The sequence below is a fragment of the Hetaerina americana genome, unplaced genomic scaffold (assembly GCF_022747635.1).
Source record: "Hetaerina americana unplaced genomic scaffold, ioHetAmer1.1.p SCAF_74, whole genome shotgun sequence".
Taxonomy (NCBI): Eukaryota; Metazoa; Arthropoda; class Insecta; order Odonata; family Calopterygidae; genus Hetaerina; species Hetaerina americana.
This window is the reverse complement of record NW_027287361.1, coordinates 370,028-383,901: the sequence shown is the minus strand read 5'-3', so window position 1 is coordinate 383,901 and position 13,874 is coordinate 370,028. Positions and strand designations below refer to the sequence as shown.

General features: G+C 37.9%; 1 protein-coding gene across 2 annotated transcripts; it reads left to right on the top strand.

Moving 5' to 3' along the window:
• Positions 1–3,843: 3,843 nt before the first annotated feature.
• Gmppb (GDP-mannose pyrophosphorylase B) lies at positions 3,844–11,015 on the top strand. 2 transcript variants are annotated; one of them, XM_071596061.1, is made up of 6 exons: positions 3,844–4,550; positions 4,646–4,832; positions 5,051–5,365; positions 6,457–6,587; positions 10,065–10,342; positions 10,447–11,015. In XM_071596061.1, exons 1-5 carry the CDS (start codon positions 4,296–4,298, stop codon positions 10,314–10,316), a joined length of 1,140 nt encoding a protein of 379 aa, XP_071452162.1. In that variant the 5' UTR covers positions 3,844–4,295; the 3' UTR covers positions 10,317–10,342; positions 10,447–11,015. The 2 variants fall into 2 exon arrangements, with proteins under 2 accessions (XP_071452162.1, XP_071452161.1); XM_071596060.1 differs by having other exon boundaries at positions 10,065–11,013.
• The last annotated feature ends 2,859 nt before the right edge of the window (positions 11,016–13,874 follow it).

Genomic DNA, 13,874 nt, shown 5'->3' with positions numbered 1-13,874 from the left:
CTTTTTTTGTATATTTATGCATGGGAGTTTCCTTAATCTTCAATATATAAATGATATACATATTGCATAAGCCAATTAGCAAGCCTTAGTGTTGGAAAGGAAAAAAACCCTGCTCTAAACACTCGACAATGAATCAAGTCCTAGCATATGATAGATGAGGCATCAGTCTCATGTGGCAAAAATGTTGCTGTTCTTATTAATGACACTATTGCTACTAGTTAGAATATTAAATTGGAGTGTTAGGACAACGTCGAGGACAGGTAAATTAGGGAATGTTAGGCTAGAGATGGATAGAGGAAGTATAGATATTTTAGTTCTATGCAAGGTGAGATGGAAGGATAGCAGGGATTGCTAGAGTGATAGAGTAATATACAGCGGTGTGACAAGAGCCAGGGAGGAGTTGCCATAATATTGAATAAAAAGGTAGGGAGAAACTCAGCTTAGAGCAAGCAATGGATAGAATATTATTAATACAAGTAAGAGCAGAACTGATGAACTTTGTCATTCTTCAGGTAAACATGCAATCAGACAATCATAAGGAGGAAGAAGTCAATATGGTATACGATATAGGAGGACATAATCGCCTGTGTTCCTACAGGGAAACATTCAATGGTGATGGGGGATTAGAATGCAACAGTAGACAAGGGACGAAATGGTGATGAGGGGTTTAGGCATGAGGAATGACCATGGGGAGAAAGCATTGAGGTTATTCATAACCAACACATGGTATAGACACCACTAAAGTCTTAGGTTAACATTGAAAATGCCAGGTGACTTAAAATGGTATCAGTTAGATTATACGTAAGATGGTTAGGCACAGATTTAGGAGAAGTGTGATCATAGGCACACCTTCCCAGGAGCGGATGCGGACTCGGATCACAATTTAGTTATAATGAAGTGTAGCATCTGATTCAAAAAGATAAGGTAGGGGAGGCAGGTTAGGAAATGCAATGTAGAAACATTAACTGGATTGATAAGGAACGAGTATCAGCAGGCTGTAGAGAAAATCATGAGTGAGGGTAAAGAGCCGAGTACTTCCGAGGAAAAATGGAATATATCAAAATAAGGATTTTGGAAGCTGCATAAGAAACTAAAGGAACCGTTAATGGGAAGAGGACTAGGAAACCATGGATCATGGATGAGATGATTAGAAAGATAGATGAGAGAAGAAAATAGAAGAATGAAAACACAGAGTTAAATAATAAATTGAGGCAGGCAAAAGAAGCAGTGCGGGGATATGGAAAGTTTGCTGAGGAGGAGGAAAATTGGCATACTATATAGCCCGGTTAAATCACTATCAGGAAGTCAGAAGGTAAGATCTGTGATAACAGTTAGAGATAACTTGGGTAAGATAATAGTTGATATAGAAAAGATCCAAGAGAGATGGAAGGAAAATATAGAAGAACTGTATGGTAAAGAACTTAGGCCAACAAGGTTAGACATGGAAAAGGAACTTGACGTAGAGGAAGATAGCTTAGGTCCAGGCATTCTGGACGATTAGATAGAAAGGGCATTGAGGGAGATCAAATGATATAAGGCCATCGGGGTAGACAGCATTCCTTTGGAAATGCTAAAAGTTTTAGGAAATTGTAGGAGGAAGAGTGTATATGGACTGATTCGTAGTATCTATGAGGAAGGAATCTGGCCAGAAGACTTGGTGAGATCAGTGTTGGTATTGATTGGCAGTGTGATGTTGAAGACTGTGATAGAGGAGAAAATGGTAAGCAAGCCAGGAAGGGCAGAAAGAGGAAAGGGAAGAAGGAATTATGAAGTTTATTGCAGTGTAAGGTGTTGCATTGTGTTTTGTTATGAGAAACATTATATTTATTTGGTTGTTGTGCCCATTCAAAACCCACCTCAATGGGTAGTTAACCAAACAATAATTATGCATATCAGATGTGGGTTAAACAAAATTGTGCTTTAAAGGTGTAAAGATGTTCATGGAAGCACCTGGCCATGAACCACTTGTATAATTGTTGCATAACTCAAATAAGGAACAATCAATAGTCCAACATTTTCATGATATGGGAATAATAATGCACCAAAAATATTTTCATAATTAATATTTCCAAACAAAACAATAATAAGTAATTATCAATAAACCATTTGTGATTTTAAATACTGAAAAGACTGGCCCACAACCCATTCCTACCATGACCACTAAGTACCCAATTAATGATGAAGAATTGGATTTCTAGTATTAGGTGAAACTTCTGAAACTGACATGTACACACATTATAAAAATACCCAAGTATCTCAGATTGTGCATTTACTGATTAACATTGAAGTGAGTTGTTTAATAATTTTTTAAGAGATCAATTTCTTTGTCAATACGATTATAATTTTGTTTCTAAGAAATTAAATGGATTGAATGCTGTAAAGAAAATTTTGTTCCTGCTATATGCATGATGCCTGGAATGGCAAAAGTAGGTGGTAAATTTTTTAGGCTGGACTATATCAAGACTTGATTGGGAATGAAATGCATCATGAATTATATGCACCATCAGGAAGCATCACAGTGACTAAAATTTCATGACTGTATCATGACAGTACACTGCTTTAGTATATATTTTGGTAAAATGTACAGGTACTCTTCACGAAGGAATAATAATGGAATAATCCCAGGCAAGACCTTCAGCTCATGTTATTGATGAAATGTGTGGGTCGTCATATTCTGACATCAAGTATATCTCTGACCGCAAGAGGGAGGCAGATGCACGTCCATAAGCCCCCTTGGGTCTCACCTGTACTGAAGTCATAGTGTATAGTGTCAATCCAAGTACAAAACTTAACACTTGCCCAAGGCTGATGATTTTACTAAAGGTAAACACTAATGTTAGTTTTGCATACTGATCGAAATAAGGTTAATCACAAATATTTTTAAGCTCTTTTCGTACTAAATCGAGTAGCAAAACTTCCCGAGAAAAGTGGGTGCTCACTAAATGGGAAGCTGCTGCGACAAAATTTTGAGCATGACGGAATGAATAAGCACATTTATGGGACTATTTACAACCCAGCTGTTACATTAAGAGGTAGTTACCAAAAATATTGAAGCATTTCAACGCAATTCAAAGGCAGAACATATTCCGGAATTGTTTTGATGCATGTGATATATGTCAAGATTTACTAATGATGGTTAAAATACTGTGAGTGTAAGAGAATTTTACATCCAATAATAATGAGTATAGCTTTTGTAAATTATCGATCTCATTACTGCAGTAAGTGTGACTGTTCTTCTTTGGGTATGGAATATCAGTATGTTGTTGACTATCCGACTTCCAAAGATAATAAAGATCAGTTCTGGAGCGAACTTCTAATGCACATTCTTGGCAGAGGAATAGTGTAACTTCAACTATTGAATTAACCCTATAGTAACTAGACGCTGAGCATAACATTAATTACAAACAAATTGTCACTCAATAATTTTACACGTCCTGTCTATATTCTAATTGAAGTGCTGACAAAAATTAATTCGTACGTGCTGTGTGGCTATCAAGCAATGGTTTCCCATAGTCCATAATGGAAATAACCATTTTCCAAGATTACATGCCGTTTCCGAACTGTGTGATGTTATAATCAATAGGGTTGTACTTTGTTAAGATGTTGTTTTCTTTTCCATAATCATACTGTGCCCGCTGCCCAGGAGGTGCATCATTAAATGCCATTAAAGTTTTTTTTCTGGCTACTTATCTATCGTCCGGAAAATGAGCTAAAAAGCAGCATATCTTAACGTATAAAGTATATAATGAAAACGACGTGAACATAGAATACAAAAACCTACACACGTTGACAGATGCAGTTATTTCAACTGTTTATTTATCTTGTTTAAGAACGCTTGACGTCAGATGGAGGTGGAGGGAAAAGGATGAGTAGCGTAGGTAGCGTGGCGTTACAAGATAGGGTAGATATTAGCAGAAAGAAGACGGGGACAAAGTTTGTTTTGTGAGCCCATTTTAGTCGGAGTAGTTAGCACCTTGTGTATTATTGTGCATGCCCTGAAGACGCACTTTTTAAGAGCACTGGCAAATTTTCCTTCGCGGAGTGTATTTAGTCTAAGATATTGTGAGACACTTGTTGTGTTTGTGTACGTGGACTTACAAAGTTTTATCAGTGACGAATAATACTGAGTGTGCAGTATGATTATGAAATGATTTAACGTGGCTGATTATCGACTGGATGCACAAGTGCAGACTAAATGATCTCTTTAAGTCGTATTGAGGTTTACTGATATAAAAATAATATTTCTTTGGAACTTACGCCTATTTATGTTAATGCTGCACCTTAATAGTTAACACATGCCTGTTGTTAATGACATTTCAAGTAAAACAATCGGAATGAAGGCCCTTATATTAGTCGGGGGGTATGGTACCCGGCTGAGGCCGCTTACCCTTAGTCGACCGAAGCCATTAGTTGAATTTGCCAATAAACCAATGTTGATGCATCAAGTAGAGGCCTTAGTAGAAGCTGGTGTCACAACTGTAATTCTTGCAGTTTCCTATAGAGCCCAGCAAATGGAGGAGGAGTTGGGAAAAGAAGCAAAGAAATTAGGTGTATGTGTTCGATGCTAAGTTACCTAAACAGTATCCATCCTAACTTGGTAAACTCTATTGTTGAATATCTGTACGACATCGAATTACTTTTACAGGTCAATCTAATTTTTTCGTGTGAAAGAGAGCCGTTGGGAACCGCTGGGCCACTAGCATTGGCTCGTGAACATTTAGTTGGAAGTGCAGAAAATGAGGATGAGCCTTTCTTTGTTCTCAACTCCGATATAATATGTGATTTTCCTTTCAAAGAAATGATGGCTTTCCACAGGAAACATGGCGGGGAAGGTAACAATTATGTTTTCTACTGAGTTATCTTGTGGAATAATAGCAAATTATTCAAGAGGTAAAATATCTATTAGATAATATTGACTGACAGCGCATTTGTGATAACGTAATATGCCACGATCTCAAAACCATGAAATAGCCCTTAGTTTTCTAGTAGGCGGAGTAAATATGACTTCCCTAAATTTATAGATCACATAATTTCAAATTCAATTTTTCAGGAACAATATCTGTCACCAAAGTGGAGGAACCGTCAAAATATGGTGTTGTCGTTTATGACAGTGTCAGTGGACGGGTTAGGGAGTTTATAGAGAAGCCCCGTGAATTTGTGTCAAATCGCATCAATGCTGGAATGTATGTCTTAAGTCCACGAATCCTTCGTCGCATCCAGCTCAAACCAACTTCAATTGAAAAAGAAGTGTTCCCAGGTGTGGCAGCTGATGGTGCCCTTTATGCACTCGAACTTCCTGCTGGTGGATTCTGGATGGATGTGGGACAGCCGAAAGACTTTCTCACAGGAATGTGCATGTATTTAGGTAAATGTAAAAGAAACACTATTATTAGCAGTGGTGTACCTGTTTAGAGTAGGTTTTTTGTGGACACTGACACCACACACTACTCCACCACTTCAAGTTTTAACTAACAAGACGCGAAAATACCTTGATCCCCTACTACTTACTCATTATTTAGCTCTTTTTACGTCTACCTTCTTTTATTTCTTCTAATATGCAATTTTTTCTCCATCTACATTACTTTCATATCGTTCTTTACTATATTACTGCTTTCATTATCAGTTTGCCTCTGTTCTACTGCATCTACGTCATCTTGCCTTCTTCGCTTGTCTCCCATTGAGGAAGAAAGAGGCAAAGAGAGTGACACCCTTAAATTCTGGACAGGAGTACCCTTTCTCATTTATATGTCCTTGGCAACAGTATTACTTGTATCGCCAGTTGGTTTTTTGCCTCCTTTGAGGTGAATGAGTCCAGGGAAATGGACTGTTTTGAAAATATTGTGGGCTTGGGATGAGGAGCATAGGTTGGAAGAGTGAGGGATAGAGATACAGAAATTAGGCAAAGGAAAATATATGGAATCATTTTGAAAAAGGAAAAACCTGTTGGTGAGGGTGAGGTGAAATGTATGAAATCTTTAGTTATTGTAGCACTCAAAGGTTTTCAATTCAATTGAATATCTGATCAAAGTTGTTGATTCCACCCATTAACTGATTGGACTTGGATTGATTGCACTGATTGTCTCCCTGACAACCCTGTTTCCTCTTTGAGATGGCATGTCAATCATGTTGTTCCTGAAACTGGAGATGATCATCAGAGCATCCCTTTCATCCTTCAATTTGAAGATACCAACCCGTTCATTAGAATGGACACCAGCACATCTCCCCATCTCAATATAGCCCTTGCCACATGGGAGATAGTTCCTTTCTGGTTTATGAAATAGTTCCTGTGTGATATCTTCTCCTCTCAAGCAATGTGTGGATCAATTGGACACTTGTATGATAGTTGTCGAAGCAGAAGCTTACTAATTTGTCAATACAATTTTTAGCATGAGTGCATAAATCATTTGGTTTTAGTAGTAAAATAAGTAAATATGATAATGTTCATTGCTTCAACAGGGCATTTGCGACAGAAAGAGCCAAGTAAATTGTATTCTGGAGAGGGGGTTGTTGGAAATGTGCTTGTCCACCCTACAGCTAAAATTGGAGAAGACTGCAGAATTGGGCCTAATGTAACCCTAGGTCCAGAGGTATGTAGAAGCATAAAAGATATTTCAGCAAATACCATGCCATTATAACTAAATTAAAAAGTATGATACTGCTGTCGTAAAGACATGGGAAGGACGACCCGACTTTGGGTAAGAGTGAAGCCAGCAAGACACTCTGCGATCCTCAGCCGTTTATTAGAGGGGTCAGATTGGTAATGTTGACTCGATCAAGCACCGGAACGGGTAAGGCAGGGAACTTACAGGGGAAAGGAAGTATTCGGGCGGGAATCATCCGCAGACGTGCTGGCAGCCGACTGATGAACGCGGGGCTTCGTCGATGGCGGTGGCCTAGCGGGGAGTCCGATGTCGGTGGTCTAGCGGGGAGTCCCTCGGATACTCCGATGCGGCGGCGACCAACGGGTGAACACAGGGTCTCGGCAGCAGGTTATATCAGTAGACTCACCCTCTATCGCGTCGGTCCGGATCGCCTCCCTGGTCCTCTCTTTCTCCGCCCCCGCACCACACTCCGACCCAAGCTGGTCCGCGCGCGGCGGCACCCCTCCCTAGGGCCTTCCCCGTGACGTTGGTCACTGGCCCGGTAGCCCCTCCTCCCACCTGGGATTCCCTCCCTGGAGGCGTAGGAAGGATCATTGCCCCCGAGGCCCTTTGGCGGTGCCCAAGAAACCGCTAGGGTTATAGAAACCCTTCCTACGACCTCGCCGAGGCTTTCCCGCTTTAGGTCTTCCGGGCCTTTCCCGTGACGTCAAAGAGTCCGTCGCCTATCACAGGCATTGTCTGGTCATGCCCCAAAAGCTTACAACGGCGAGAACAGAGCCCTCACCACACTGCAATGGCTCAAAATTTGACCATCAAAAAAGGTTTTCCTAAAAACTAGCTTTCTCCAAACCCAACTACTATTAATAATATACAGAAACATTGTTGGGCCACTGCAAAGAAAATGTATTGATGTTAGTATGCCTCTCAAGGAATACTTAATAATATAATTTGTTAATTATTTTGTTTTTTATCCTCCATAAGCATATCTACTGGGTGCAGCAATGTAACTTCCTTTTTTCAAATGCCAAATGCTTTCAAAAGAGGAAGTTATGTTGCCATACTGTGTATTATCATCAAGGCTGGAAATACAAAGATGATACAATTAAATACCCCAATCTGGTACGGGGATACTTTTAGTATCTTTATGGATATCTTCTACCAATAGAGTGGAACTCCCAAGTCATTGCCAAATTTTTACGTGTCACCCATATCTGCAGAATTTTTCCAGTAAGATAGATTAGGGACCAGGGGTTTTAAATGTGTATTATGCTAGAGTGCATCATAGTTTTTCCATGCAAAGCACCTTCCTTTGCTTTTAGTCTTATTTTATCAAATTTTTGTCAATGAGTATTCTTTTTTGCATTTTCTAATGCCCAATAGGTGATTGCCTCATAGCAGTAGCCTGTTCATTATAAAAGTTACTTTGATTTATCATATTTCTATATTGTAGTATGATATAGCGACACTTTATTATTAGGTGTTTTTAATTTTTTTACCATGCAGAAATGGAGCAGGTGTCAGGGAATCTTTTATGCTAAGTAATTGACTAAGAATAAACGAAGATGGCCCTAGTGTAAATTAATGAATCATGTAACATACTTGGAGAATTGCTTTATCAAATAGTAATATTGAGGTCATGACAATGTATCTTAGATCATAGGCTTCTGCAGTGATTAGGTAATGCAGATAGGTTTTTTTCATGTTGCTTTGTGGGAAGCATTTAGTGGCTCCTCCATTTACAACTGAATTTGAATATAGTTGTATAAGAATTAAGTCTTTTTGCTCATCTTATGTTATATTATTGAATAAAAAGGTATGAAGAAGAAGTATACATAGCTATCATAGAGCATGCTGCAGATGGCAGAACCAGTGAACTTGGTTGTTATTCATATTGTTGGTATACATGCATGAAGCAATCATAAGCGGAAGAAAATCAATGGGGTATACAATCAGTGAGATGATATTGTGTTGGAGATAGTAATGAGGTGGGGTGTGGTTTAAGTATGACGGATGACCATGGGGAGAAAGCATGTGAGTTCTGCAGGAGACAGAGGTTACCCATCACCAACACTTGGTATAGACACCACTAAAGTCTTAGATATACATTGAAAATGCTAGGTGACTTAGAAAGGAAAGCATGGCTAAGCATATAGAGTATTCAGTGCAATAGATAGGGGATGAGATTAAATATAAATAAAACAAAGGTTATCTGGCTTTCCAGAAAGAGAAAGGCTAAGCTTTACATGAATGCAGAAAGGAGAAATCTAGAGCAGGTAGAACAGTTGTATCTCGGAAGTATTTTGGACAAAAACAGTCAAAGTAGTAGGGACACGTAAGGAGAAGAATTGTGAGAAAAGGCTTAGTGAAAACTTTGATTTGGAGCATAGTTATATGTGACATGGAAACGTGGTCATTGATGGAGAAGGTTACCTGGACAGAAAGGAAGACAAATGAGGAAGTGCTAGGTAAGGGAGACAGAGCTAGGTGGAGGAGAGGGAATTGATAGAGGAGAAAATGGTAAGCAAGCAAAGAAGGGCAGAAATAGGAAAGGGAAGAAGGAAGTATGAAGAGATTATTGCAGTGTAAGGTGTTGCATTGTGTTTTTTTTATGAGAAACAATATATTTATTTGGTAGTTGTGCCCATCCAAAACCTACCTCAATGGGTAGTTAACCAAACAATAATTACGATTATGCATATCAGATGTGGGTTAAACAAATTTGTGCTCTAAAGGTGTAAAGATGTTCATGGAATCACCTGGCCGTCAACCATCTGTATAATCGTTGCATAACTCATATAACGAACTCTCAATAGTCCAACATTTTCATAATTAATATTTCCAAGCGAAATTTTGTAGTTGTGTCCATCCAAATGCCTGTGTTAACCGGTAGAATAGCTATAATTCATGCTTCATTAATTGGCAATCTGAAGTACAATTTGAATAAATTTTTACCATTGTATTAATTTAGCTCACAGTTGTGTTGATTTGGCGTATTGCGCTGAGTGTCAAAACAATTGAATGAATTAGGCAGTATCAAAAAATTCTTTTCTTCATCCTATTAAAGAGCAATATATTAGGGTATATATGTTTCATAAATATTAGATTTATAAGTTTTACTGATGCATTATAGATTCAATAATTGATATTTTGTTTCTTTATAACATTCAGTAGAATGTTTAACTCAATAAAAGCAGCAATTAGGTGCTTTGTTTCAAAATAGTCAGTTGAAACTTAACCCAACCCAGGTAGATAAGTAACTGCTTACCACCTGATTTAGGGTTAGTCGGCTGCCCACATCTGAAATTACCCTTTAGATTTGGGTACCCTATCCATGTATGAAGTGATTGGCAAAAAAGAAGATAAGCAAAGCATCAAAATGACTCATAATACATTGACATATAGCTGTATCAGTCTGTTTATTGTTTAATTTTGTTGTGTTCAATTCTATTTTCTTCTTTCCAGGTAGTGGTAGAAAATGGCGTGCGAATCTCACGATGCACAATACTGCGTGGAGCAAGAGTGAGATCTCATTCATGGCTTGAAGGCAGTATAGTTGGTTGGGGATCAAGTGTTGGTCAATGGGTGCGATTGGAAGGTGCAGCTGTTCTTGGTGAGGATGTCATAGTGGGTGATGAGCTCTATGTAAATGGTGGTCAAGTTTTACCTCACAAAAACATCTCATCATCAGTACCTGAGCCTACCATCATAATGTGAAAATACTTGCTTGAAGGAAAGTTAAGGTAATTTATTGTTTATTGATAGTCATATTGGATGAAGGTGATAACCATAAAGTTTACATTGCAAAGAAGATTGCAGGAAAGATTTGAATTTCACTATTTTACAGATTGTGACTCCGTCTTGCATACAAAAACGTTGGTGATCGATCTGATCATAACCCAATATGATGTATCCCCACATTCCTGGGTAAATCTGCTGTAATGAAGCAGAGCTTGTTATTGATTACTGGGTAAATGTATTAAACATGTTACTTCTTAAACTCCAAGCCAAAAATCAGAAGTGCATTTTTCAAGTCAAAGGTTTTGTAATATTTTCATTGTTAATAGACTTTATATGGAAGCTTTTGTAGAAAGCTGCTCAATATTTCACATTATATATAACTTAAACTTATATAATATTCACTAGGAATGGTTGTAATGATTTTAATTTTTAAAATACAGACATTATATTCCACCAAGTTGTTTGCTTTTACTCAACTTTAACATTTAATAAAACAAAAAACCTATATTATCCCTTCTGTTGCCTATACAGAAAGTATAAATGAATAAACATTTCTGAAGGCATTCATTGCCATACTGTGCATTTATTAAGTAAATGTATAAGCACCTGCTCACATAAGCAATACTATGATTGCCTGAGTACCAAATAACTTATAATGTAGATTTTCAGTAGTACAAGTTCAGGAAAATCTACTTATGCATTTGCGAGTGTAGAATGTAGGTACAATATAATTAGGATTTCGCATTTTGATGAAAAAAAATTAATTTATTTTAACTGAACAATATCTGAATACTGTGTTTCCTGGGTACAAGCCTAAGCAATTTCCATTGTAAATGAACATCGCAAAGCCTCTCACATATAACCTGATCTTATATATATATATACCTTTCACTTTTAATGTCAATGAATAATAACAGTCCCTGAAATGAGTTACAGCTGAACTATTAATTAGGCTTTCACTACACCACTGCTTTTATTTTGGGCTATTATGAGATACATGGTGACATCTGGTTTTCTGGGCCATGTCAAGATGTCTGCTCCTTTTACTGATAAGGAGCTGTCCCAAGTTTGCAGCATGGCATAGGGATATTGAACTATTTAACTACAATTGACTTCATGTATAGAAAGGCAACCTGAAGCTGGTATTTAGCTAGAAGCTGATATTTTATCATTAAGTGTACCTTGTCATTTGATATGATGCGAAAAAAAGTTGCATCAGCATCTTGGATATCTGCACAACATTTCTGATGTAGGAATGATATTCCTGGATTACCAGTATGTAATTAAAACGTTTTCACTTTTTCATCAGGTGCCTATTTCATATTCTGACTCATCCCTACGTGTATATTAAGTCAACTATCTATCAGTAGATTTATTTATGATTATGATCCTATTTTTGGTCTAACTTCATTTTTTAGAATCAAGGCATCTCTAGTTTTGGCTTTACCATATCATAGGCTTTGGTTTGTTTATACATTACATAAAACCAGGCTTTGAAACATGTATAGTCCGCATTCACTGGGATAGCTGGAAAAGCCATTGATTTAGGATATCCTCAAAATCCTTTACCTGGAGGAGTATCGAAATATTGTATTTGGATAAGTCCCAAGTAATGGTAATAACTCTGGGTAGAAAATGGTCTTTTACTTTGTGTAGCATGTCAATTATTTTAACTAGTGTCAGATTTTCTGTGCAGTTGTGATTATTTCCCATTAAAAACAATTTTTCTGCCTATAGCATCCTAGACCTTTCCACTTCCAGAGTTAACATATGCAAAGTGTGATTGCTAACATCTTGACTGAAATCAGAACTTGGGGAATTTGCCTTTAGGTTACAATAGAAAGATAGGTTTGTGGTGAGTCATACTCATGCCATTAGAAGAGAGAGAGGGCTAACATGGAAGGAAAGAAAAACCAGGCTTCTGTCATCTGCCAATTACTGAGTTCCATATTTCTATAGGGAGATACTCATGGGAAGTTGAAGTAGATTACACAAAAAAAACCTTGCTATACAAGGTCTGTTCAAAAAGTATCATGACTTGGTGTTTTTTTCAAAAATTATTTACTTTTATTTCGACCGAACTTGGCGTGCTTTTTTTGGTCTTGGCTCGGGCTGCAGCTGCCATTGGGATGATTGAGCTTTAAGTTTCCATTTCATAACCATAAACCTGTGATTCGTCTCAGTTATGAGCCCCTGGGGCAAATGTGGGTCGTCGAGGACAGAGTCCAACACCTCATTAGCAATGTTAATGCGTTGATGTTTTTGGTCAAAATTGAGCAATTTTGGTAAGTATTTTGCGGTGATACGTGCCATGCCTAAATCATTGGTAAAAATCAAATGGCACAAGCCAGCCGATATGTTTAGGTTCTCAGCAACTTCTCTAACAGTGATTCGATGAATGGCCAACACTATGTACTTCACTTCATCAATGGTTTTGTCTGTCATTTATGTGCTCTGAAGTTTGATACTGAAATCTTTGATCCATTTTTTGGAACAGGCAAAATTCAAAGACAAGCCAAAACACGTCCAAGCAAAACAGCAGTCAACAATTAACTGAACATTCAAAATGGCCAAACTTTTTGGCATAATAGAGACGTGAGTACCAACATAACACCACAAAAAAATCAAAAATCAAATATACGTAACCTGTGAAAATTCAAAATTTGGGATACATTTTGAACAGTCCTTGTGTGAAATAAATTTTTTGTTTGTCCCCGGGAGATATCTATAGTATGTATTGCAGTCACTTGAGTCATGTGCCATCACGTATTGTATGAAGTAATTAGTTTTTAAACAAGGTTCTGAAAAATGGTTGATACATCTTGTTGTCTACAAGGTTCGTTCCAAAAGAAATCAAATGAATTTTTCGCACTGCTCCTATTGGTTGGAGTGGGATATAACTACTTGGATTAGGTGAAGGGGGCACTAAGCTTTGCCGCAAAACCAGTCTCAGTGCGCTCCAAGCCGTGGAAGCGATGGGACATCAGTTATTGTAAACCTTTGTGCGCAGACCGTGTCACAAAAGACCGAGTGGAAATTTCAACTGAAAATTGTGCAACGTATAGAAAATGAACCTGATTATTTGGACAATGTTATCACTGGTGATACCTGGTTTTGTGAGTACGACCCAGAAACAAATGCCGAAGCACACAAGTGGCACACCGACCGGTACCCCAAGCCCAAAAAGGCAAGAATGGGCAAACCAAAAGTGAAAACAATGCTCATTGTCTTTTTTGACATTAAAGGAGTGGTCCATAAGGAGTTTGTTCCGCAAGGACAGACAGTTTTAATGCTGCCTACTAAATGGCTGTGCTGGAAAGACTCCGAAAAAGGGCCGACAGGACGACAAAAGACATCTCCGCTCCCCGGCAACTCCATTGCGAAAATGCACCTTGCCAAAACCTGCGAGTTCCTGGGCAAACACCAGGTGCCAATATGAATAGCATATCAAATTATTTTTCCTTTATTTTTGAATACAAGATAAATACACTTGATTTTACTAGGATCTTATATTGAGGTCTATTTGGTTCTAGT

Coding starts and splice junctions, on each gene's coding strand:
- Gmppb (XM_071596061.1), top strand. CDS start 4,296: ATGCCTGTTGTTAATGACATTTCAAGTAAAACAATCGGAATGAAGGCC. Junction 4,551..4,645: donor AAGAAGCAAAGAAATTAGGT/GTATGTGTTCGA, acceptor TTACTTTTACAG/GTCAATCTAATTTTTTCGTG. Junction 5,366..6,456: donor AGGAATGTGCATGTATTTAG/GTAAATGTAAAA, acceptor TTGCTTCAACAG/GGCATTTGCGACAGAAAGAG.